This window comes from Molossus molossus, unplaced genomic scaffold (assembly GCF_014108415.1).
Source record: "Molossus molossus isolate mMolMol1 unplaced genomic scaffold, mMolMol1.p scaffold_m16_p_3, whole genome shotgun sequence".
NCBI lineage: Eukaryota > Metazoa > Chordata > Mammalia > Chiroptera > Molossidae > Molossus > Molossus molossus.
Window position 1 is genome coordinate 50,583,374 of NW_023425366.1, and position 27,220 is coordinate 50,610,593.

General features: G+C 38.7%; 1 protein-coding gene and 1 pseudogene across 1 annotated transcript in view; one reads left to right on the plus strand and one right to left on the minus strand.

The window, feature by feature from the left end:
- Positions 1-27,220, minus strand: part of ANKRD31 (ankyrin repeat domain 31) — a 186,219-nt gene that overhangs the window by 91,837 nt on the left and 67,162 nt on the right. The window contains exons 10-12 of the mRNA XM_036280691.1: positions 17,744-17,886; positions 2,887-3,031; positions 272-324 (exon numbers count right to left, since the gene is read on the minus strand). Of these exons, the coding sequence (XP_036136584.1) occupies positions 272-324; positions 2,887-3,031; positions 17,744-17,886 (341 nt within the window). The remainder of the gene's footprint in view (positions 1-271; positions 325-2,886; positions 3,032-17,743; positions 17,887-27,220) is intronic.
- Positions 4,144-5,900, plus strand: LOC118642755 (annotated as a pseudogene).

Here is a 27,220-nt window from a genome sequence, read left to right on the forward strand (position 1 = left end):
GTTGATAAACCTCATGGCTCCATGAAGAGGAGGAAAAAGGAAATGTCTACCAATATATTAGTATGCCCAGATATGCTACATTTACTGCTTCCTAAATTAACAGCCCAGAACCCTCTGATTCTCATGTGATTATTCCAAAGTATCTTAAAAGCAAAGGTGAAGTCACTGTTCCTGATGCATGCTTCAGTAATCTTTCTTTCCCTTTTGATGATGTATAAAATAACCAGCAGGACCATTCTATAAAAATATTTTTTGCTACACAGAGATATACCTTGTGCTGGTGTGCATCCTCCACATTTAATGGGTCTGTGCTAGTCTTTTTAGCTGTAAAGATAAAAATAAATAAATTAAAAAGTTTCCAGTGCTCAGATTCAGGACTTCTAAACCCACAAACTCCTTATCATGAGAAAACCAGGTAGATTAAATAAAATTATGCAAACATTTTCTATTAAAATTGGCACATATAACATTACTATAATTTCCATATGTATTAGAAACCAAATACTATCTTGAGAGAACTGAAAACATTTCTGTGAGTAAAGCAAAATAGATCTACAAAATAATGATGGACACTGAACTCAGTGTTTTTATATTCCTCACAGATATATCCAGATATTTAACAGTGTGAAAGCTACTTTTATAAGGCAGAATATTATTTCATAATTAATTAAATCATCATGTCCTAATATGTTTAATAAGATTCAGTCAATTCTTCTTATTTTCCAGTGAGACTAGCTACCAGAAAAAATTACTTTGTTCCAAAGAACTATTTATTAATTGCCTCTTAGTGGCTTTAAATATCAATGAAGTTATCTCTTTATTATAAAAGTAGGGTGTTTTGATCCAGATCTTAGTCCTTAGTCGTTGGCATTCAAACAATTACCAATTGGGAAAAATTCTAATAATATATAGTTAAAATAAAAGTGAATGAAGCACACACATCTCTTGAATGGAAAGAATTAGTTTTGTTTTGTTTCAAAGTACTGACACACTACTTATTCAACAAATATTTACTGAATGCCTCCTATGTACATGGAACTTTAGTATTCATTACTATACAAGACAAAGATCCTTTCCTTCATAGAGCCTAGATTCTAGTGGGGAAGACCAAAAATAAAAAATAAGCAATTGTCCAATGTGTAAGATGGTGTTAAGTGCCATTGGAAAAGAATAAATACAGTAGGGTAAGGGGGATTGAAGTGTGGTGGTTCTAAAAAATGTTCGTGAAATTTTTGATACTCTTCCTTTCAAGAGGCAGAGCTTAATTTTGCTCCCCCTGAGTGTGGGCCAGACTTAGAGACTCACTTCTAACAAATACAATATGGCAGAAGTTATTGTATATCAATTCCAAATATTTTATCTTGGATGCATTGTCTCCTGGATTACTTGACCTGAGCTAGCTATCAGGTTGTCAGCAGCCCTATGGAAAAGCTCATTTGTCAAGTAACTGAAGCCGCCAGCTAACAACCAGCAAGGAACTGAGGCCTGCCAATAATCATGTAAGTGAGCTGAAAAGTGGATGTTCCTGCTCTAGTGAGCTTTGAGATGACCACAACCCTTACTGGTAGCTTGACTGTAGCCTATGAGAGACCCAAATACAGAACACTCCACTGAACTGCTCCCAGATTTCTAACCCTGAGAAACTGAGAGAGATAATAAATCTTTGTTTGAAGATGTTAAGTTTTGGGGTAACTGTTAAATAGTGATAGATAACTAATGCAATTAGGGTAGGAAAAAGGCAGTTTGCAGTATTAAGTAGGGTGGTCCAGGCCTCACTAAGAAGATGACATTTGAACTAAGACTTAAAGGAGGTGGAACAAGAGAGGAACAGCAAGGAGGCCAGTGTGACTGAAGTCAAGTGACAGAGGTAGAGAGTGGTACAAGAAGAGATTAAGTGGTAGTGGTTGGTGGGCCATTGTGAGGATACTGGCATTTCTTCTAGATTAAATGGAGAGCTACTGCAGGGTTTTGAGCAGAGAAATGCAGTGATGCATTAATTAAGTGGGTTATACTGGTACATGGAGATTCTTAAAACTGAGAGGAAACAAAAGCTCCTTCTTATTTCCAGATTCTCTTAGAAATTGTACCTGTTAGGTGGCTCCTGGAAAATATTTTTCTTTAAAAAAAAAAATATATATATATATATCAATATATATCATGCATTAAGAAGAACATCAAGAATATGCTATATATAATCTTTTTATTGACAACTGCAGATTGAGTTGTTTTGTAGTTCAATTTAGAAGTGTATTAGATGACAGGGCAAAAGTATAGCCATAAGAAAAGCTTCTTAGGGAATGGAAATACACAACTTGGCTATATTCACTGACAAAGATATAGCCAAATATAATTTACATCACATCATGGTATTTAGCCAAAGGATTATGAGGAGTGTAAGAACTATATAGAAGTTTTCTTAACTGTTTGCAATGTACTACCTGGGGAAAAGTACATTTGCTATTACTTTTCTTTGTTCTTTTAGAGTCCCTTCAATTAAAGGAATGGAGCAAGGCCTTCACCAGTGTGGCTCAGTTGACTGGAGCATCATCCTGTGCACTGAGGCATCATGGGTTCAATTCTTGGTCAGGGTACATACCCAGGTGTGGGTTCAATCCCCGGTTGGGGTGCATACTGATCAATGTATCTTTCTCTCACACTGATGTTTCTCTCTCTCTCCCTCCCTCCCTCCCTCTCTCTCTAGAATCAATGAAAAACATATCCTTGGGTGAGGATTAAAATAAATAAATATTTTTAAAAGAAATGGAGCAAGGACACCACTGGGTGAATTTTCTGAAAACTTATAAGGAAAATAAATTTAATTTCTATAATTCTAAAATCAATTTCTGTAACTTTCTACTGATATGGTGAACATCAGTTTAATCTTACCTGAAATAAGATGTTTTTGATGTTTAGGAACATATCTCTCAAGAAGACGCTTCATACGTGTATCTTTGGCCTCATCCAAAGCACACTTACCATAGTCACTTCTAAATACTGGATCAGCTCCATTGAAAAGAAGTAATTCTGCCACCTAGAGGAAGATTGTTCATATGAGGGAACCCAGACAAAAGGTACATTATTGCAAATGTGTGTTAGCATACAACTCTAAATAACATCAAATATTTCTTTCAACAATACAAAGTTTGGGTTTACCTACAGTATCTTTCCCAATAAAAAAATTTAATGTAGTTGCTACTGAATCATAATTTGTTTATATACATATCCTTCTTCTTATAAAAAAAAATTAGAAGGAGAGGAGGAGAAAAGGAAAAAGGAAAAGAAGGGAAGGATGGAAATAAGAAGGAGGGAAGAGAGGGAGGGAAATGTTTGTGTTTCAGCTGCTGGTGAAATGGGGCTAGAAGATATACCAAGAATGAGCACTAGGTTCTATTGTAGTCAATGTTAGTTTAACACATTCCAGGAGATAGGTCTTCCACCTACATCTGTTTTGCTGCTGTTCCTCCTCAGAGTGTCAGGGAGAAACTGGTCGGTCCTTAATCTGTTACTACTCCTCAAGTAACCTCTTCTATGAAGCTCTCTCTGACCTCCTCACCCATTGCTGTCCTAGAGAAAAATAACTTCTCCCTTCTTTCACATACATATTTTATCATAGGGCCTAATATACTCCATATTATACATTTTTTTCTTTATGTTTTTATTGATTTTTAGAGAGAGAAAGGGAGAGAAACATTGATATGAGAGAGAAACATCAAACATTCAGCTGCCTCCTGCATGCCCCCTGTGGGGGATCAAGCCCACAACCCGGTCATATGCCCTGACTGGGAATTGAACTGGGACCTCTCAGTCCACTGGACATGCTCAATCCACTGAGCCACACCATCCAGGCTCAACCTAGGTTTTTAAAAAAACATCAAGGGCAAAAATATGCAACTGCTAGCAAAGTTGTGTACTGTTATGGCAAACTTTCCAAGGGACTGATGGATTGCCTATCCGCAGGAGGAACTATATTCTTCTTTTAAAATTAATTTATTTTGCCCAAGCAACACGCCCACAACCCTTCAGCCAGGGTCTCTACAGTGCAGGAGAGCTGGGGTTCGAATGACTGTTGTCTGCAGTGGGAAGGGTGTGCCTCCTATAGCCAAGGACCCGGTGTTTCTCTTCACAGTCTTGGCGACCCATGAGATGAGTGCCAATGAGGACCAGGAGATGGAACTGGAAACCTGACATTCTATATATGAAGAAAATGAAAGATACCAGGAATTAAGTTCAGGTTCATTTCAATATAGGGTCAAAATGGGGATCCCAAAGCCTTCTTTTTTATTTTATTTTATTTTTTTATTTAATTTATTTTTGTTACAGATGTTTCTCCCCCCCCCCCCCCCACTGATTCCTCCTCCCTCTCCCTCCCCACCCTGTCCCCAGCTTTGTCCATGTCCATTGTTCCTGCATACATACATATAAGTTCTATGGTTTATCTCTCCCCCTCCACCCCCTTTTCTAGGGACTGTCAGTCTGTACCCCACTTCCACGTCTCTGGGACTACCCCATTCCTCAGACTGTTATGTTCATTATATTCCACAAATAAGTGAGATCATGTGATACTTGTCTTTCTCTGTTTGGCTTGTTTCACTTAGGATAATACTTTCCAGGTCCCTCCATGTCGTCTCAAAGGATAAGAGATCTTTCTTTCTTACAGCTGCATAGTACTCCATTGTGTATATGTACCGCTGCCTTTTTATCCATTAGTCTACTGACGGACATTTGGGCTGCTTCCAGATCTTAGCTATTGTAAATAGTGCTGCTACAAACATGAGGGTACCTATATTCTTTCTGATTGGTGTTTCAGGCTTCTTAGGGTATATTCCTAGAAGTAGGATCACTGGGTCAAATGGCAGTTCAATTTTTAATTTTGGGGGGTAACACTGTATTGTTTTCCATAGTGATTGCACCAGTCTGCATTCCCACCAGCTGTGTACTACAGTCCCCTTTTCTCCACACCCTCACCAACACTTGTTTGATGATTTGTTGGTGGAGGCCATTCTGACAGGTGTGAGGTGATACCTCACTGTTGTTTTAATTTGCATCTCTCTGATGATTAGTGATGTTGAGCATTTCTTCTGTCTCTTAGCCATTTGTATGTCCTGTTTGGAGAGGTGTCTATTTAGTTCCTCTGCCCATTTTTTAATTGGGTTCTTTGCCTCCTAATTTGGTGAAGGAAGAAGGAATTCAAGTTCAAGAAGCACAGAGAGCCCAAAGCCTTCTTAATAGAGATTTCATGGACAGAAACATATCCCCATATACCTCCAATTATCTCTATGAACACTTTTTTAAAATAGAGATAAAGCAGAGCATATTAGCCAAGTATTAGGAAGCAATGGAAGTCAATCTCAGCACTGCTATGACCTACATGTTGTTCAAATATGCCAAGGACAATAAAGAGCAGTTCATGGAGAATCACCATCCCGTTAATTCTACGATATCCATAAGCGATATTGTCTCAGTTAAACTCCTAACATAGCCCCATCACGTAAGAAAAAAGACAATAGAAAACAACTTTCAAAAACTCAGAAATGGCCCTGGCCAATTTTGCTCAGTGGTTAGAGTGTCAGCCTGCGGACCAGGGAGTCCTGGGTTCAGTTCCCACTAAGGACACGTACCTCAGTTGTGGTTTGTCCCCGGCCCCGGTTGGGATTGTGTGGGTGGCAACCAGTCGATGTGTCTCTCTCACGTCGATATTTCTCTCTCTCTTTCCTCCCTTTCTCCCTCCTCTCTATCTGAAGATAAATGCAAAAATGTCCTCAGGTAAGGATAAAAACACAAAAACTCAGAAACGTAAATTGGCAGATGAAACAGATCACAAAGAAGAACCTCATCTAGAATGGAACTGGATTGATGTGCTGAAGCATTTAAGCAAAACTAGCTCTACAGGTGATGAATAGCACTTAGAATTTGAAACAAGGGAAGAACATCCTTTAAAATGTCACGTGGACCAGAGAGTCCCAGGTACGGTTCCCGCTGAGGCACATGCCTTGGTTGCAGTTTGTCCCCAGTCTTGGTTGGGGTTGTGTGGGTGACAGCCAGTCAATGTGTCTCTCTCACTTTGATGTTTCTCTCTCTCTCTCTTTCCCCCTCTCTCCCTCTCACTCTATCTGAAGATAAATGCAAAAATGTCCTCAGGAGAGGATAAAAAAGAAAACTAAACTGGGTTCAAAATCTTTTGTTACTCTTTTCTAGTATTGGAGGAGCTTTTTATAAAACAATTTTTTGTATGTTTCTTAAGTAAAAATGTTTTAAGCTGAAAATTCATGAATAGATTTGGTTGTATTAAATTATTTTCACAAACTTGTCTTAAAAGGTGAAAATGTTACTGTTGAGTATACTTTGGAAGCCTTTTGAGCTTTGTCAATGGGCAAATATGGAGGATAATAAGTAATCAATGTTAATTTATGTGATCTTATTCTAGTAGATGTGATAATTTTTCAAAAAATGAAGTATAAAGCCCTTTTCAAAAACTCCTATCCCAGGGTAATATAATACTGAGTGAACAATTATTCCTCAGCGTGATCTATATTAATAGGCTTCTCGTCTTAATTAAGTGTTCATCTCTTCTTTCTCTAATTACTGAGGCATAAATTGCTTCAAATAAATTTAAATACTGGTATTTGAGCTTTACATATAATATTCTTTGTAGTTCCTTTTCATTTTTCAAGGGGGAACTGCTTCTCTTTACTAAGTGAATATTTGTTTCTATTTTTCTCTTGGTTTGGGTCACAATGTTTGACCATGAAAGCTTTCCAAGGCATGTGGAATAGGGTAATATAAAATCAAATCTGCCAGTAAAATTGAAAGCATCTGAACAGAAATACTGATTCCTATTTAAAACAGTTCTCTTCACTGCATTTACCAAGATGGGAGTAAAAGATGCCTCAATATTTAATTTTTGTATTGTTGGAGACATAGTGTTTTTTGTTGTTGTTGTTTTGTTTTTGCATGCCACAGAACTTTATTAATAATGGTCACAGAATATACTCCTATTCTGGTTAATCATCTTGAAAATTTGCAAATACTGTTCCATCTAGAAAAATAAATAAAAACTCAAAAAATACACCATGGATTAATTTGTATCAAGGTCAGGCTTATAGGAGACAATGATTTTAATGAATTTCTATTTATCTGCTATTGTGTGTTTTTAGTTGTTTGGTAACTGAGGTCTTCTAAATGATTTAACATAAAACCACATTTCAAGTTTTGTTTCTTTTCAAATGTTCAAATGTATTTCTCAGCCTGAGCATCTTGGTAATAATAGAAATACTTCAAATGGTGAACTGTAGTACATGCTTGATTTTTTAAAAATGATTAATAGAGAAAATTATTACTACAGTTTTATCAGTTATTGATGTCTTTATGTGATTTACAGTGATTCTCTATCTGCTCCACAGCCATTAAGAGGTGGTTGGACTCTTTATGCAGTGGTTCTCAACCTTCCTAATGCCACAACCCTTTAATACAGTTCCTCATGTTATATGTGGGCATATCTGCATGTGGGTGGACCCACCTGGAGACGGATAGAGGAGCAGTGTCTTGGTTCCTAAGACCATTGGAAAACACATATTTCAACAAGTATGTGTTTTCCAAGGATCTTAGGCGACCCCTGTGAAAGGGTTGTTCGACCCCCAAAGAGGTCACAACCCACAGTTTGAGAAATGCTGCTTTATAGGGTAATAGGATATATCATCAAACTTCATAAGAGAGCTCACTCCAGACACACATAGAATGAATAATCACTATGTCTCAGGAGTATTTTTTTCAATATATGCAAATCCCCAAACCACTGTCAACCAATCTCATATAGTCATTACCTCAGGATACTTCATGAAATAAAAGCTTTGTTAAAATCATGACAGCTTACATGAACTTGCAATGCCATTTTCTTCACCTACTAACAAAGTAAGCCTAATAAAAGAGGAATTGAGAATTGTCTGATATAACTTGTTCTCAGTGATGCCTACAGATTTTCAAAGACCACTACATTCTTGTCTAAATGTCTCCTACCATCTGTTAAATAATTTGTTCCATATTTTCTAGGGAACCTCACTGAATCTCTACCTTTTCCACATTTTAAAATATACATTTTTAAGTTTTATTGATATAGGTTCACATGCCACTCAATTCATGTAAAGAATACAATGCTTTTATTATGTTAAGAGGAATGTGTAAACATAATCATAACCTTATTTTTGGAACATTTTCATTCCCCTTAAAAGAACCCTTTAACCATGATCTGTCACTCACTTTTCCCCACCCTCTGTCTCCCATTCCTAATCTCCTTCCTGTCTCTATAGATTTGGTCTATTATGGATATTTTAAATTAATGAAACCATACAATATGTGTTTTTAATGGCTTTTTCACTTTTCATTTTAATCCTCACCCAAGGATATTTTTCCATTGACTTTTAGATAGAGTGGAAAGGAAGGAGAGTGAAAAAGAGAGAAAAATCAATGTGAGAGACACATCAATTGGTTGCCTCCCACATGTCGCCGATCAGGGCCGGGAATTGAATTTGCAATCCAGATACATGGCCTTGACTAGGAATCAAACTGCAACCCTTTGGTCTGCAAGCCAATGTTCTAACTGCTGAGTCAAACTGGTCAGGGTGGCTTTTTTACTTTTAAAAAATATGATTATTGCCCTGGCCAGTTTGGCTCAGCAGTTAGAGCATCAGCCTGTGGTCCAGAGAGACCTGGTTCGGTTCCCGCTAAGGGCATGTACCTCGGTTGCAGTTTGTCCCCGACCCGGGTGGTCGTGTGGGTGGCAGCCACTCGATGTGTCCCTTTTGCATCGATGTTTCTTTCTCTCTCTCTTCCTCTCTCTCCCTCCCATTCTATCTGAACAAAAAAATGAAGAAATGTCCTCGGGTGAGGATAAAAAAAATAAAAAATATGATTATTATCTTTCAGTATCTCTTATCTTTTAGTAACTTGCCAAAATATAGTCAATACCTCTAGGGCAATATATTCAAGTTCCTTCAACTCTGGAATGTTTACAGGGCTCACATTCTCTAGGTTCTGGGTCCAAAATCAGGTTCCCAGGGCTTCCCTATCTCCTATCTACCACCTTTACTCTTTTTTTTTTTCCTTTATTGATTTTAGAAAGAGAGGAAAGGAGAGGGAGAGAGAGTTAGAAACATCAATTGGCCACCTCCTGCATGCCCCGCACTGAGGATTGGGCCCACAACCTGGGCATGTGCCCTAACCGGGAATCGAATGGGAGACCCGTGATGCATGGGGTCAGCACTCAACCCCTGAGCCATGCCAGCCGGGCCACCTTTAGTCTTGTCGAATCTATGATATTGGAACATCCAATACCCAAGGCCTAGCCCATTTTTCCTCTTTGCCTCACCTACAAGATTCCCTGAGGTAAGCCTAGATCCTCATCTGATGCTCCCACCATTCCTACGCTACCCTCCGAAACAATGTCATGTCCTACTTTGATTCTCAAGGGTTTGGTTCTTAAGTCAGTCCAGAACTAACCTGGAGTTTTATAAATCTCTCTTGGACTGGGTGAAGTAACTTGTTGGCTTAACCCAGATAAACCGATGGGGAGGGTAAAAGGAAGATAGACTGTGACTTCACCCCACCCCACTAGGTTTTAGCTTTTAATTCTCATGACTGTTCTCTAGACTTCTACTCCTTGTTATTCTCTTTTATCCAGCCATCATTCAAGATATGCCATGGTGCCAGGAACACGAGTCATAGGAATACAGGAGTTGGCAAAAAGGTCAATGGTGAGGCCTTTGTCTTTGGTCACTTCCACTTCACTCAAGAGAAGATTACAAAGGCTAGAGGGAGACAGCCAGATCTAGCTAGTGAGGTGGGAATTAACTGAAGACTCATTACCAGGTATAGCAAAGAAAGAACTGAGAAGGAAAAGAAGAAAGAATCAAGTGCTCACATTGCCCAAAGGGAGAAAAGATTCTTGACCAAAAAATGTCAGCCTGGAAAGAGGAGAGGAAAAAAGTTCTTTGGCATTATGTTTTCACTGCTGGAGGCCAGCTGTGAAGAGGGGGTTAAGAGAGAGGGCACATACCATTACCTGTCTAAACCTGCATTCTTCTGGCAATTATATCAGGTCCCAGGCAGAATTCCCTCCTCCCTGAACTGTACACAATGTACAGAAATAATCACTTACTAGCAGGTGATACTTTATAAAAAAATAAAATAAAATAAAAAGCAAAATTATCTAAACTCTCCTAAAGTACTATTTCATACTAGGAAGGAATATATCTGTCTATGCCCATAGCTTCCAGCAGCCTTCCATAGCTCTGTGTCAGTCATTTCTTCTGAAAGTATACAGAACAGATCTTCCTGAGCAGAGCTGATTAGCCTTCTTTCCTAAACTAGGAGTTTTGAACCCAGAGGAAATTTCCAATACTGAAATAAATAACAAGGTATTTTCAGCAAATGCCTCAGCCCTGTATGCAGTGCCTGAACCAAAAAAAACATCTAGAAAGTTCACAGCGTATGTGATTTCTGAGATAAACTATGTGTTCTGGAATTCATAATCTCAATATTATCCATTATTGAAGTTACTACTAATCAACTCATATGGAATTACAGTATTTTAATATTTAATCAAGCTACATCTGTGCTGGTATGCACTGCCTGATTTTTAAACCTGGGAGGATCTCATGTCTTATGCTGACTCTGAAACTGACACTAGACTCCATAAAAACTGTATGCCTCCTATCAGGACTGGACTTCATTGTGTAACACTTTAAAGAAGAAAACATTCTCTCAAAGCCTATAAAAAGAGTCTAAAAAAAGGGCAAGTTTTTAAAAATATCATGCAAAAACAAAAATGTTCTAAAGTTAAGGGTTGTATATAAGATGTCACCTACCATATTAGCCACAACAAATCCATCACACAGTAAAATATTAGTATAAATTCTGAGTATTGATTAGCAGAATGAACTAAAACAATTTCTGTCTATTTTTCTATTATTTGGTCCCAGAGTCTTTTTTTTATTTTAATGTTTTATTTATTAATTTGTTTTTGTTACAGGTGTTTCTCATTTTTCCCCAATTGACAGCCTCACCCCTCATCCCCAGCTTTATTGTCTATGTTCATTGGTCATGCATACATGTATTTAAGTTCTGTAGTTGATCTCTTCCCCCACAAACCACCCCTTCTCTGAGGCTTGTCAGTCTGTATCCCAACTCTATGTCTCTGGGTTAATTTTGTTCAGCAATTTGTTTAGTTCACTGTATTCCACAAATAAGTGAGATCATGTGATATTTGTCTTTCTCTGCTTGGCTTGTTTCACTTAGCATAATACTGTCCAGGTCCTTCCATGCCATCTCAAAAAACAAGAGATCTTTCTTTCTTACAGCTGCATAGTATTTCATTGTGTACATGTACCACAGCTTTTTAATCCACTCATCTACTGATGGACACTTGTGCTGTTTCCAGATCTTAGCTATTGTAAATAATGCTGCTATGAACATAGGGGTACATATATTCTTTCTGATTGGTGTTTCAGGTTTCTTACAGTATATTCCTAGAAGTGTGATCACTGGGTCAAATGGAAATTCAATTTTTTTTTTTTTTTGAGGTAACACCAATATTGTTTTCCATAGTGGCTGCACCAGTCTACATTCCCACCAGCTGTGTACTAGAGTCGCCTTTTCTCCACACCCTCGACAACACTTGTTGTTTGATGATTTGTTGAGAGCAGCCATTCTGACAGGTGTGAGATGATACCTCATTGTTTTTATTTGCATCTCTCTGATGATTATTGATGTTGATCATTTCTTCATATTTTTCTTGGCCATTTGTATGTTCTTTTTTGGAGAGGAGTCTATTTAGGTCCTCTGCCCATTTTTTAATTGGGTTCTTTGTCTTCCTTTTGTTGAGTTGTATGAGCACTCTATATATTTGGAAATTAACTCCTTATTTAATGTATCATTGGCAATCATGCTCTCCCATACAGTGGGTTCCTTTTCCATTTTGATGGTTGTTTCTTTTGCTGTGAAGAAGCTTTTGAGTTTGACGTAGTCCCATGTGTTCATTTTTTCCTTTGTTTCTGTTGCCTTAGGTGTTGTATAAGTGAAAATTCTGCTGCGTATGATGTCTGAAATTTTGTTGCCTACATTTTCTTCTAGAATTTTTATGGATTCACAAGTTACATTTAAGTCTTTTATCCATTCTGAGTTTATTCTCATGTATGGTGTAAGTTGATAGTTTAGTTTCATTTTTTTTGCATGTAGCTGTCCAATTTTCCCAACACCATTTATTAAAGAGGCTGTCTTTACTCCATTGTATGTTCTTGCCACCTTTGTCAAATATTAACTGAGCATATTGTCTTGGGTCAATTTCTGGGTTCTCTATTCTGTTCCACTGATCTATCTGCCTGATCTTGTGCCTGTACCAGGCTGTTTTGATTACAGTGGCTTTGTAGTACAACCTGAAATCTGGTATTGTGATCCCTCCTACTTTGTTCTTCTTTTTCAAGATTGCTGTGGCTATTAGGGGTCTTTTTTGGTTCCATATAAACCTTTGGAGTGTTTGTTCTACTTCTGTGAAGTATGTCATTGGTGTTTTGATGGGGATTGCATTGAATCTATAGATTGCTTTGGGTAGTATGGACATTTTAATGATGTTAATTCTTCCAATCCATGAACAAGGTATATGCTTCCACTTTTTTATATCTTACTCTATTTCTTTTTTTCAATGACCTGTAGTTTTCTGTGAAGAGGACCTTTATTTCCTTGGTTAAGTTTATTCCTAGTATCTTAATTTTTGCTGTGATGGTAAATGGGATTGTCTTTTTAGTTTCTCTTTCTGTGATTTCATCATTGGTGTATAAGAATACCATTGATTTCATGACATTAAATTTGTATCCTGCTACTTTGCCAAATTCATTTACTAAGTCTAACAGATTTTTGATGGAGTCTTTAAGGTTTTCTATGTACAATATCATGTCATCTGCAAATAATGATAGTTTCACTTCCTCCTTTCCAATTTGGATCCCCTTTATTTTTTCTTCATGTCTAATTGCCGTGGCTAAGACTTCTAGTACTACGTTAAATAAGAGAGGCAAAAGTGGGCATTCTTGTCTTGTTCCTGTTCTTAAGGGAAATGTTTTTAATTTTTGCCCATAGAGTATGATGGTGGCTGTAGGTTTTTCATATATGGCCTTTATTATGTTGAGATATGATCCCTCTATTCGCACATTGCTGAGCGTTTTTATCAAAAATGGGTGCTGGCTTTTTTTTTTTTTTTTTTTTTATCCTCACCCGAGTATATTTTTCCATTTTATGTACAGATAGAGTAGAAGGAAGAGAGAGGAAGGGAGAGAGAGAGAGAAACATCGATGTGAAGGGACACATCGAGCGGCTGCCACCCACACGACCAACCAGGGCCGGGGACAAACTGCAACCGAAGTACGTGCCCTTAGCAGGAATCAAACTCGGGTCTCTCTGGACCGCAGGCCGACGCTCTAACCACTGAGCCAAACTGGCCAGGGTGGGTGCTGGCTTTTATCAAATGCTTTTTCAGCATCTAATGATATGATCATATGATTTTTTTTTGTTTCTTGTTTTTGTTTTTTATCCTCACCCGAGGACATTTTTCCATTTTTTGTTCAAGTAGAGTGGGAGGGAGAAAGAGGAACAGATAGAGAGAGAGAAACATCGATGTGAAAAGAACACATCGAGTGGCTGCCACCCGCACGACCTACCAGGGCCGGGGACAAACTGCAACCGAGGTACGTGCCCCCAGCGGGAACCGAACCCAGGTCTCTCAGGACTACAGGTTGACGCTCTAACCGCTGAGCCAAAACGGCCAGGGCAGATTATCTTTCCTTTTGTTTATGTGGTGTTGTCACATTTATTGATGCAGATTATCTTTCCTTTTGTTTATGTGGTGTTGTCACATTTATTGATTCGTGAATATTGTGCCATCCTTGCTTCCCTGGGATGTATCCCACTTGGTCATGATGAATAATTTTTTTGATGTATTGCTGGATCCGATTTGCTGAGATTTTGTTAAGGATTTTGGCATCTGTGTTCATCAGGGATATTGGCCTGTAGTTTTCTTTCTTTGTAGTGTCTTTATCTGGTTTTGGAATTAGGATTATGCTGGCCTCATAAAATGAGTTTGGAAGTGTTCCATCTTCTTGGATTTTTTGGAATATTTTGAGTAGAATGGGTATTAGATCTTCTTTGAATGTTCAGTAAAACTCCCCTGTGAAGCCATCTGGGCCTGTGCTTTTGTTTGCTGGGAGTTTCTTGATTGCATCTTCAATTTCCTTTGTTGTTATTGGTCTGTTCAAGTTTTCTCTCTCTTCCTGGTTTCGTTTTGGGAGGCTGTGTGTTTCTAGAAATTTGTCCATTTCTCCTAGATTGTCCAATTTGTTGGTGTATAATTATTCATAGTATGTTTCAATGATCCTTTGCATTTCTGTGGTGTCAGTTGTTACTTCTTCTCTTTCATTTCTGATTTTGTTTGTTTGGTTTCTCTCTTTTTGTTTCTTGATGAGTCTGCTAAAGATCCAATGATCTTGTTTATCTTTTCAAAGAACCAGCTTTTTGTTTCATTGATCTTTTGAACTGTTTTTTTAGTCTCTATGTTGTTTATTTCTGCTCTGATCTTTACTATTTCCTTCCTCCTAATAGTTCTGGGTTTTTCTTTTTGTTTACTTTATAGTTCTTTAAGTTGTAGGGTTAGAAAGTCAATTAAGAATTTTTCTTGTTTCTTGAGGTAAGCCTGTAGTGCTATGAACTTCCCTTCAAGACTGCTTTCACTGTGTCCCATAGAGTTTGTGTTGTTGTTTGTTCATTTTCATTGGTTTCCAGGAAGTTTTTAATTTCTTCCTTGATCTTGTTAGTAACCCATTCTTTTTTTAATAACATGCTATTTAGTCTCCAAGTGTTTGAATGTTTTTGTGTGTTTTTATTGTAATTGTGTTCTAGTTTCATGCCACTGTGATCTGAGAAGATGCTTGATATGATTTCAGTTTTCTTGAATTTGTAGAGGCTTGCTTTGTGTCCTAACATGTGGTCTATCTTTGAGAATGACCCATGTGCACTTGAGAAGAATGTATATTCTGCAGCTTTGGGGTGAAATGTTCTGTAAATATCAATTAAGTCCAACTGATCTAATTTGTCTTGTAAGGACTCTATATCCTTGTTAATTTTTTGTCTAGAAGATCTATCCAGTGGTGTCAGTGGTGTGTTAAAGTCACCCACTATGATCGTGTTGCTATTGATCTCTCCCTTGAAGTCCTTCAGAAGTTTTTAAATATATTTTGGTGCTCCCGTATTTGGTGCGTATTTGTTTACCAGGGTTATATCCTCTTGTTGGATTGCTCCCTTTAATATTATGTAGTGACCTTCTCTGTCTCTTAATATGGCCCTTGTTTCGAAATCTATCTTGTCAGATATGCATATTGCTACACCAGCTTTTTTTTTTTTTTTTTCATTTCCATTTGCTTGGAAAATTTTCCATCCCTTCACTTTCATCCTGTGTGAGTCTTTTGTTGTGAGGTGGGTCTCTTGTAGACAGCATATATACAGGTCCTGTTTTCTTATCCAATCAGCATTTAAGCCATTTACATTTAAGGTAATTATTGATACATAGCTATTAGTTGCCATTTTAATTTTATGCCTCCCTCCCTCTCTCTCTTTCTCTCTCTCTCTCTCTTTCTTCTTCTTCTTAAAACAGTCCCTTCAGCATGTCTTACAGTGCTGGTTTGGTGGTGGTAAATTCCTTTAGCTTTTTTTTTTTTTTTTTTTTTTTTATCCATGAAGCTCTTTATTTCTCCTTCATTTTTGAATGATAGCCTTGCTGGATAGAGTAGTCTTGGATTCAGACCCTTGCCTTGCATTACTTTGTACACTTCATGCCACTCCCTTCTGGCCTGCATCATTTCTATTGAGAAATCAGCTGACAGTCTAATGGGAGCTCCCTTGTAGGTAACTTTCTGTCTCTCTCTTGCTTCCTTTAAGATTCTTTCTTTGTCTTTAATGTTTGCCATTTTTATTATGATGTGTCTAGCTGTGGGTCTTCTGGGGTTCCTCTTGCTTGGGGCTCTCTGTGTTTCCTAGACTTGTGTAACTTTTTCCTTCACCAGTTTAGGAAAGTTTTCTGTCATTATTTCTTCAAACAGGTTCTTTATTCCTTTCTCTCATTCTTCTCCTTCCAGTATCCCTGTAATGCAAACGTTGTTATGTTTTGTACTGTCCTACAGCTCCCTTAAACTTTCTTGCTGCTTTTTAATTTTTTTTTCCATTTGCTGCTCCATTTGAGTGTTTTTCTCTACCTTGTCTTCTAATTCGCTGATTCGGTCTTCAGCTTCTTCTATTAAACCCTTCTAAGGTATTTTCCATAACAGCTATGTCATTCTTTTTTTCCTCTTGATTTTTATGCATAGCTTCCACCTCTTTTTTTAAGCTGAAGTAGTTCCCAGTGAGCTCTTCATCATTCTTATTAAGTTACTTGTACTTCTCACCTAATTGTTTGAGCACCCTTAAAATCATTCCTTTGAATTTTTTATCTGACAAGTTGCTGTCTTCCATTTCCTGCAGTTCCTTTTCTGGTGATTCCTCTTTTTCTTTCCTTTGGGTGTTGTTTCTTTGTCTCCCCATTTAGCTGTCTGGTAACTCTAGACCCACTGAGGGATGTTTGGATGTGTATGCAGCTCACTGTATATCAAATAAGGCTACTGTGCCTCCCAGACTGTTTTGTTGTGTGTTGCCTCTTGCCTGCTGTAGATCCTGAAGGATTGACTACTGGGAGTTGGTATAGGTGTGTCCTGGTAGGTGCTGCTACTGGATCACGTGGGCCCCTCTGGAGCTGTGTTCCCAGCTAGTCGCTGGTGCCTCCTGTAGCTGTATAGCTCAGGCCCTGTTGGAGCCATACAGTGGGCAGCTGGGTCGCATTGTCCCTTTGGAGACCTGGCTCTATGCCTATCTTGTGCGCAGCTGGGTGGCACAGGCCTCTCTTGTGCCCCCGCACCCTGCAGGTCCCACGGTGGGCAGCTGGATCGCACCAATCCCTCTCTGGCTCCAGCTTCTCCCTGCTCTTATGTGCTGCTGGGTCACAAAGGCCTCTCTGAAGCCCCACCGCTGCTGGTGGCTAGGGAGTGCTGCTGCCCCATGGGGCTCAACTCCTGCTCAGCCTTTGCTGTAGGTTTTGGGGATGGGTCTCAGCTGCTGGTCTATGCTTCTGTTGCCTGGGGATGGATGTCTGCTCCCCAGCCTCTGTTGCTGGGGGTATATCTCAACTCTGATCAGGCTGCTGTGGGGGATGGTACTGGGCTCCTAGCCATCTGCAGCTTCTGCAACCGGCACCTTGGCAGCTCCACTACTATGCACTGGTCTATGTTGACACAGGGTGTCCACTGGTCTGATGGTGCCAGGTACACTGGTGGGCTCAGGTTGCTGGGCCCTAGCCACTCCCACTGCCTCCTCCCAGGGAAGACCCGGGATCTTCCAAAATGGTAGGACCTCCCTGAGGTGCAGGAAGAAGCCCCCTGGAGAGCTGATTACTGCTGGCTGCTCCCCACCCACAGCACAGGAACCTTCTGCTCCACATCTCTGCACTGCTCGAGTTTGGTTGTCCACCTTCATGTCCACTCACACTCTCTCACACGCTAATTCACTCTCTCACACACTCACCTCCCTCCAGTCCTGCCCGCCACCATCTTTCGAAAAATCTCCCAGAGTCTTTTAGTACTTGCAGAATGTAGTATTTGCTCTGCAAACAAAAGCATCACAGTACCTTATAATGTCCATTCATCACAGCATCATGTAGGGGAGTGATCTGGTACATTCCTTTGATATTGACATCTGCTCCACCTTTTACTAGTTCACTTGCTGTCTCATAAAATCCCCTTACACTAGCTTCATGAAGTGCTGTCCAACCTATTATACAAAAGGAAATGGTATCTGTTTATATCTGGCATATTAATAATGTTTTGTGCTTAGCCTTCAAATAAAAACTCAAATTCTAGGCTGTTTCTTTAAAAAATATTTTGGTTAGCCCTGACTAGTGTGGTTAAGTGGTTAGAGCGTTGACCCTTGCACTGAAGGATCGTAGGTTTGATTCCCAAAGGCACGGACCTGAGTTGCAGGAGGCAACCAAGCAATGTGCCTCCCTTGCATAGATGTTTCTCTGCCCACCCCCCACCTTCCATTCTCAAAAAAAATCAATGGAAAAAATATCCTCAGGTGAGGATTAACAGCAATAACAAAATATTTTGATTATATGAGACAAGATAATCTCACCATTAAAACAACCTGTATTCTTTGGTGAATTCAAGAATCTGAGGGCTTAATCAAATTTCTACCCCCAAATCTTGCAAAAAAATAAAAAGAAATAAAATATTTAAAACTATTCCTGCCTTCTTCAAATAAAAAGGCTGTAATGGGGGTACCCCCATTATTAGCTCATAAAATATGCCGCTGCAAGCTATTTTTCTGCAGAGAAGAGGGGAAAATAGCTTTATTTCTAGCTCAAGATACTTCCATTAACCCAACTTGCATGATTACATAGAAACAGTTCAAAAGCATCGCTCTGGCTGGTTTTGCTTAGTGGTCAGAGTGTTGGCCTGCAGACCAATGAGTCACGGGTTCGATTCTGGTCAAGAGCATGTACCTTGGTTACAGTTCGTCCCCAGCCCTGGCCAGGTCGCAAGGGAGGCAACCTCTCACATCGATGTTTCTCGCTCTCCCTCTCTCTCCCTCCTTCCCACTCTATCTGATGATAAACAGAAAAACATCCTCGGTTGAGGATTTTTTTTAAAAAGTATATATCTTTTCTCCTTAGTTGCCAAAAGCTATTTACAGTAGTTCAACTAACAATCTACAAAGTGCTCCAAGAAAATCATTCGTCCAGATAAATATTCTTTTTCTCTCTTAGCCAGAGATGATGGTATAGGTTATAGAGATTTATTAAATTCTAATAAATAATATGATTTATGTAAAAAAAAAAAACAACCCTAAATGTTACGTGTGAAAAACTACTTCACTTTTTTCAAAACCCTAAATGAGGGTTTCTCAATTTTGGCAATAACATTTTGGCCTAGATAATTCATTATTGTTCTGAACATTCTACCAAATGCCAATAGTACCCCCTTCCCAATTTTAACAACTATATTGTTTCCAGAAACTGCCAAGTGACCCCTAAGAGGCAAATCACCCCAGTCAAGAACCACAGCCATAAAATGTTATAGGAGTTTCTCTTATAGTATTAAATAGAAAGCCTAGAGGAAAAAATAAAGGGCACCAAAAAATAAAAATATATAGTTAATAGAGGTTTTTGTCTATAAATTTCCTTAAAATGCACATGGATGTTTAAAGCAATTGATAAGTAATATTGGTCTATAATTATAACATTATATTTTGGGGTTTATAATGTACATATGTGAGAGCTATCACACAGGATAAGGGAAATATGTTCAGTGTTCATACATTTTATATGAAATATTACAATATTAACTCTAAAAAGACTGTGGAACATTAAAGATGTATATTTTAATCCCTATATTATCCACTACAAAATAATGCAGACAAAGAAACAAAAACAGATGAAGCTCACAAGGAACAATTAGTAAAATGGTAATCTTAAATCTAACTATTTATATTAAGTGAAAATTGACTAATCATTCCAATGAAAAGACAGAGACTGTCAGGGTAAAATAGCAAAACTGTATGCTATCTATAAGAAGTACATTTTAAATATAAAGACATAGTCCTGGTCAGTTTGGCTCAGTGGTCAGACCAGAAAGTCCCGGTTTCAGTTCCACTAAGGGCACGTACCTCGGTTGCAGTTTGTCCCCAGCCCCAGTTGGAGTTGTGTGGGTGGCAACCAGTCGATGTGTCTCTCTCACATCGATGTTTCTCTCTCTCTCTTCCTCCCACTCTAGCTGAAGATAAATGCAAAAATGTCCTCGGGTGAGGATAAAAATATATATATGTGTGTGTGTGTGTGTGTGTGTATATATATATATATGTATATATATGTGTATATAGTTATCTATAATACATAGATTGAAAATAAAAGGATGAGAAAAGACAGCAAACAGACAAGAAAATAAGAAGGCTATGACATCTCTATTAACATATAAAGTAGAATTCAATACAAAGTGTATTACCAGAGAGATATTTCATGAAGATTAAAAGGTCAATTTATCATAAAATATGACAATTATAACTGTGTATTTACCTTATATTCAAATATAAGAAATAAAATTTGACAGAATTAAAGGGAGAAATAGACAACTCCACAATCATAGTTGTGAAGATTTCAATACCTCTTTCAGAAAATGATAGCTCAACTAGACAAAAAAATTAGTAAAGACAGAGATGTCCTATATATTACCAAACCTTCATCTAACTGACATTTATAGAACATTGCATACAAAAAAGAACAAACATTCAAGTGCATAAGGGTTATTCACCAAGACCATAAACTAGACAATAAACTGTTTCTCAATAGTATAAAAAGATAAAATTCACAGAAAATGTATCGTGCCCTGGCTGGTGTAGTTCAGTGGTTAGAGCATTGGCTCAATCATCAAAAAGTCTTGAGTTTGAGTCTCAGTCAAGGGCACGTATCTGGGTTGCAGGTTCCATCCCCAGACCCTATGGCACATGTGGGAAGCAACTAATTGATGTGTCTCTCTAACTTTGATGTTTGTCTCTCTCCCCCATCCCTCTCTTCACTCTCTCTAAAAATCAATGAAAAAAATATCCTTGGGTGAGGATTAAAAAACAAAGTGTATCCTTTGACCACAACAGAATTAAATTAGAAATCAATAACAGAAAGATACCTGGACAATCCTCAAATATTTAAAAAGTAAACAATTTCTAATAATTTTTTGTAATCATACAAAAAATGAAAAGTATTTCAAACTGAATGATAATAAAAATGAAATGTATCCATATCTGTAGGATGCAGTAAAAGCAGTATTTAGAAGGACATTTAAAGCTTTAAATGCTTACAGTAGGAAAGAAGGTACAAAAATTTGTGATCTCATTTTCAACCTTAAAAAACTAGAAAAAGAACCCTGGCCAGTTTGGCTCAGCAGTTAGAGCGTCAGCCTGCAGTTCAGAGAGACCTGGATTTGGTTCCCGCTAAGGGCATGTACCTCAGTTGCAGTTTGTCCCCGGCCCTGATTGGGTCGTGCAGGTGGCGGCCACTCAATGTGTCCCTTTCCTGTCAATGTTTCTTTCTCTCTTTCTCTCTCTCTCTCCCCTCTCTCCCTCCTGCTGTGTCTGAACAAAAAATGAAATAAAAACAAAACTAGAAAAATTACAAAGAAAACCAAAAATAAGTAGAAGTCAGAAAAAGAGCAGATATATAAGACAGATAAAAGAGGAAAATTTTTGAGCCAGAAGTTAGTTCTTTGAAAAAAAATTAATAAAATTGATAATCCTCTAGCTTTGGAAGGATCAAAGAAAAAGGAAGGAAGGAAGGAAGGAAGGAAGGAAGGAAGGAAGGAAGGAAGGAAGGAAGGAAGGAAGGAAGGAAGGAAGGAAGGAAGGAAGGAAATGAAAGATAAAATGAAAGTTTAAGCAATGAAAGATAAAACATTCCTAAAGATCTTCAGATATTAAAGGATTACAGGGGAATATTATAAATAACTTCATGCCAATAAATTCTATAACTTAGAGTAAAAGAACAAATTCCTTAAAAAATACAAGTTACCAAAACTCAAACAGAAATCTGAATAGCCCACACCTTTAAAAATATTTAATTTATTATCAGAATCTTCCCACAAAGGAAACTACAGGCCCAGATAGTTTTACTCTTAAGTTCTGTCAAACATTTAAGGAAGAAAAAAACCTTAATGTTACACAATCTCTTTCAGAAAACAGAACAGGAGAGAATACTACTTAACTTATTTTATGACCAAAACCAAAGACATTACAAGAAAATTATAGACCGATATTAAATTTCCTTAACATAGTATTAGTAAGTTGAAGCCAGCAATATATAAAAATAATAATATATCATGACCAAGCATCTATTCCTCACAAAACTCTCAGCAAATTGGGAATAGATTCTGCAATATGATAAGGAGCAGCTACAAAAACCTACAGCTAACATCATACTTATTATTAAATATTAAAGAGGCAAAACTTATCTATGGTGAAAAATATCAAAATAGTAGTGATTTCCAGAGAGTGGGAGTGGAAAATAACTGGGAAGAGGCATGAGGGAACTTTTTAGGAGTATGGTAATATTTTCTCTCTCAATAAAGGTTTGGGTTCATAGGTGAATGTAAATGTCAAAATTCATCAAATGGCACATTTAAGATTTGACATTTCACTGTATAAAACTTTTACCTCAAAGAAAAGAAAAAAAAACTACTGAACTTTAATTAATGACATTTATGCTGAGATGTTTAGTAGTAAAATAAACTGATGTCTGTAACTTTCTTTGAAATATAGCAACATAAAGATGGGTTGATGGATGAACAGAGAGATTCATAGATAGGTGTGAAATAAGGAATATATATTGGTCTCTACCTCTTGGTTTCTGAAACAGTGCTCCTAAAACCCTTGTAAACAGGATTGCTAGGAGAATATTTTGTTCTAACATTTCATCTTTGACCCCAATTCCTGATACAGAACCCCCAAGACCTCTGTTAATTTCCTGAGTGATAGGAGTATCTGACACAGAGCTCCTAAATCCCTTGGAATTTTCTGGGTGACAGAAGTGTCTTTTGTTCTACTGAGGCAACTTTTGGCAGGTTCCTAGCTGGGAGCTGGTCACTAGAAAGACCAAGCTATGACTAGAAACTTGGAACTTTCAGCTCCACCTCCCACCTCAGTTCTTTGGAGAGGAGGGAGGGACTGGAAATGGATTTCATAAGTGACCATGCCTACATGATGAAACCTCCAAAAAAATTCCAAAAGTATGGAGTTTGGAGAGTTTTTCCAGGTTGGGGAACAAATCTATGTGCTGGGAGGGTAGCACACCCTAAATTCCATGGGCAATGAAGTTGAACAGAAGTTGTAGGTAACCTGGGGACCTAGTACTTGCAATTAGCATCTGACGTGGGGGCAGTCTTATGGGACTGAGCCCTTAACCCATGGGGTCTGTGCTAATCAGCTCAAGTTGGAGAACTGCTAGATGTGATGAAAACCCGTACTTTTGGTGTTGGAAGTACTGAGAGTGCAAGTAGAAGAGAAATACACAAGTGTTTTTCCTTTACAAAATAGTATGTGATAAAAACAAATATGTAGAGTCTAGGACTTAGTTATATGAATGTTTACTGTACAATTCTTTCAACTTTTCTATATATTTGCAATTTTTCATACTTTTATTAAAAAATTTTGAATAAACTGCTCACATGTGAACTTCTGAGAAACTACCTGGGTTTTTTTCTTGTTTTGTTTTGTTTTTTTCCCAGCCAGTGTGACACAGTGGTTGAGCATCAACCCATGCATCAAGAGGTCATTGGTTCGATTCCCAGTCACGGCATATGCCCAGGTTTTGGGCCCAATCCCCAGTCAGGGGCATGCAGGAAGCAGCCAGTCGATATTCTTTCTCATCGATGTTTCTCTCTCTCTCTCTAATCTCACTTCCTCTCTCTCTAAAAATCAATAAAAGACAAAAACATTTTTTTAATAAAATAAAAACTACCTTTTTAAAAATATATATATATAAAACTCTCTCCCCCAAAGTACTGTTTCTGATAAAAAGTGTGCAGTCATTGGTGTTTGTGTTTTGAGACCTGTAGACCAGTGGAAATTTGCTTATTGATGTGTAGACTGGTTAACTCAATTATCTGCCATAGGTCTAGGTTGGCTAGATGAAAAATGAAGTATCAGAAATATAAAAGAAGAAGAAAAAAATGGCAGTGGAGTGAATGGAGCTACACAGACCATCTCCCAGGAACAAACTGGATTTACAATGAAAATAAAGACAAATCGTTAGGAAGGAGCAACCATAAGTCAGCCTGGGGGACCACATAACCAGGGACACTGACTCAATCCTGGTAGGCTTGCGAGGACATGAGAGGGAGCCAGGAGCCCGGAGCCCACAGTCCACAGCAGCCTGGGCTGGGACCAGCGAACTCGGCTGGGACCAGGGGTCTCAGCAGGAAGCTGCTGCCGCCTCGGCTGCGTGCTAAGCCCTCAGCTGGTGCCACACAGACTCGGCTGGGACCAGGGAACTCAGCGGGAAGCTGCTGCTGCCTCAGCTGCGACCATGGCTAAATCCTGCGAACTCGGCTGAGTGCTATGCCCTTGGCTGGTGACGCAGACTTGGCCACCCTTAGCTGGGAGCAGTGCCGTCAGGTTAAAAGTCCCAGGCGGCTCCATGACGCACAGTCTGAACAGAGGCTAAATTGGCAGCAACCATTCACCTTGGGCTCCGGCAGAGGGAAGGCAGACTGGACTGGAACTGTGTGGGGACAATGAGGATTTGGAGGGTGCTCAGAGCTTTTGCTGAGTGCAGCCACGCAGGACTGCGGTCATCTTACTCTTTCCCAGGGCCTGGGGAGAGGCGGCGGCCCCTCCCTCGGAGATTCAACCCCACCTGGCGGCCATTGAAATGCTAACGGAGGCCCATTACAACCAGCATCTGCCCCACCCTCGTGAAATCCTCTTACACTGAGCACCTGAGGGAGTTTTTCAGGCAACTCAGAAACCAAGGTTCTTCAGGTGACCTCTACTAATAGCCTCTAGGCAAAAAAAAAAGCTAGAGGAAAGTTAAGACTTGACAGTGGTGGTTAAAGTGGGTCCTCCCCGCCTCATCCAAACCCAGGAGAGGGAGCCACAAACAGCAGAACACCAACACCCACAGGGAAAATTTGGCAGACTCCAAAGCCCACTGTGATGGCCAAAATGGTGAAAAACAGAAACAAAAACCATATGAAAGAAGAAGAGACCTCTACTGAAAATGAGATAAATGAGGTGCAGTTAAGCAAGTTAACAGAACTAGAATTTAGAGCCATGATATTGAGGAAGCTCAACAGCATGGGTAAGGACATGAGCACCATGAGTAAAGACATAGAAATGTTGAAAATCAACCAGTTGGAAATTAAAAACGACATATCAGAAATGAAAAACACATTGGAAGGTCTAAAAAGCAGAGTAGAGGAAGCTGAGGACCGGATCAGTGAATTAGAAGACAGGGTAGAAAAAAATCAACCAATCAGAAAAAACAAAAGGAAAAAACGATTAAAAAACAAGAAGACAGCTTAAGAGAACTGTGGGACAACTGGAAACGTAATAATATTCGCATCATAGGAGTCCCCAAAGAAGAAAACGAGCAAGGGTTAGAGAATATATTCAAAGAAATAGTGACAGAAAACTTTCCTAATTTGGTGAGGGAAGAAGGCTTTCAAGTTCAAGAAGCACAGAGAGCACCAAGTAAGAAGAACCCAAACAGGCCCACACCAAGACACATAGTAATCAAACTGCAAAAAATTAAAGACAAAGAGAGAATCCTAAAAGCAGCAAGAGATAAGCAACAGGTTACCTACAAAGGAAACCCCATAAGGCTCTCAGCTGACTTCTCACAAGAAACACTACAGGCCAGAGGGAATGGCATGAAGTAATCAAGGTCATGAAAAACAAGGATCTGAATCTAAGACTACTCTACCAAGCAAGACTGTCATTCAAAATAGAAGGTCAAATAAAGAGCTTCCCAGACAAAAAAAAAGGCTAAGGTAATACATTAGCACCAAACCACCACTGCAAGAAATGTTAAAAAGACTGCTGTAATTAGCAGGAGAAATGGGAAGAAAAATAGAACCACACTAAACAAAAATGGCAATAAATAAGTACATATCAATAATCACCTTAAATGTAAATGGATTGAATGCTCCCATAAAAAGACACAGAGTAGCTGATTGGATAAGAAAGCATGACTCAGCCCTGGCCGTTTGGCTCAGCGGTTAGAGCGTTGGCCTGCGGTCTGGAGAGACCCGGGTTCGGTTCCCGCTAAGGGCACGTACTTTGGTTGCAGTTTGTCCCCGGCCCTGGTCATTCGTGTGGGTGGCAGCCACTCGATGTGTCCCTTTCACGTCGATGTTTCTCTCTCTCTCTCTCCCTCCCACTCTCTCTGTACAAAAATTGCAAAAATGTCCTCGGGTGAGGATAAAAAAAAAAGAAAGCATGACTCATCTATATGTTGTTTACAAGAGACCCACCTCACAACAAAAGACTCATATGGATTGAAAGTAAAGGGATAGAAAAAAATCTTCCAAGCAAACGGAAAAGAAAAAAAAGCTGGGGTAGCAATACTCATATCTGATAAAATAGACTTCAAAATGAAGGCCCATAACTAGAGACAAAGAAGGCCACTACATAATATTGAAAGGATCTGTCCAACACGAAGATATAACCTTGATAAACATATATGCACCCAATATAGGAGCACCAAAATATATTAAAAATCTTCTGGAGGACTTCAAAGAAGAAATCGATAGCAATACAATCATAGCAGGGGCTTCAATACCCCGCTGACATCACTGGATAGATCCTCTAGACAAAAAATTAGCAAGGAAACAGAGACTCTAAATGAAGCACTAAACCAAATGGATTTAATAGATATCTACAGAGAATTACATCCCAAAATTACAGAATTCACATTCTTCTCAAGTGCACATGGGACATTCTCAAAGATAGACCACATGTTAGGGCACAAACTAAGTCTCGACAAGTTCAAGAAGACTGAAATCATATCAAGCATCTTCTCAGATCACAATGGCATGAAACTAGAAATCAATTGCAAGAAGAATATACAAAGTCATTTGAACACATGGAAGCTAAATAGCACGTTATTAAACAATGAATGGGTCGCTGAGGAGATCAAGGAAGAAATCAAAAACTTCATGGAAACCAATGAAAGTGAAGACACAACAACACAAAATCTATGGAATGGAGCGAAAGCAGTTCTGAGAGGGAAGTTCATAGCATTACAGGCCTACCTCAAAAAACAAGAAAAATCTCTAATAGACTATCTAACCTCACAACTTAAAGAAATAGAGAGCAAACAAAAAGAAAACCCCAGAGCAAGTAGAAGGAAGGAAATAGTAAAGATCAGAGGAAAAATAAATGGCATAGAGACCAAAAAAAACAATTCAAAGGATCAATGAAACAAAGAGCTGGTTTTTCGAAAAGATAAGCAAGATTGATGGACCCTTAGCTAGACTCACCAAGAAACCAAGAGAGAGAACCCAAATACACAAAATCAGAAATGAAAGAGGAGAAGTAACAACTGACACCACAGAAATAC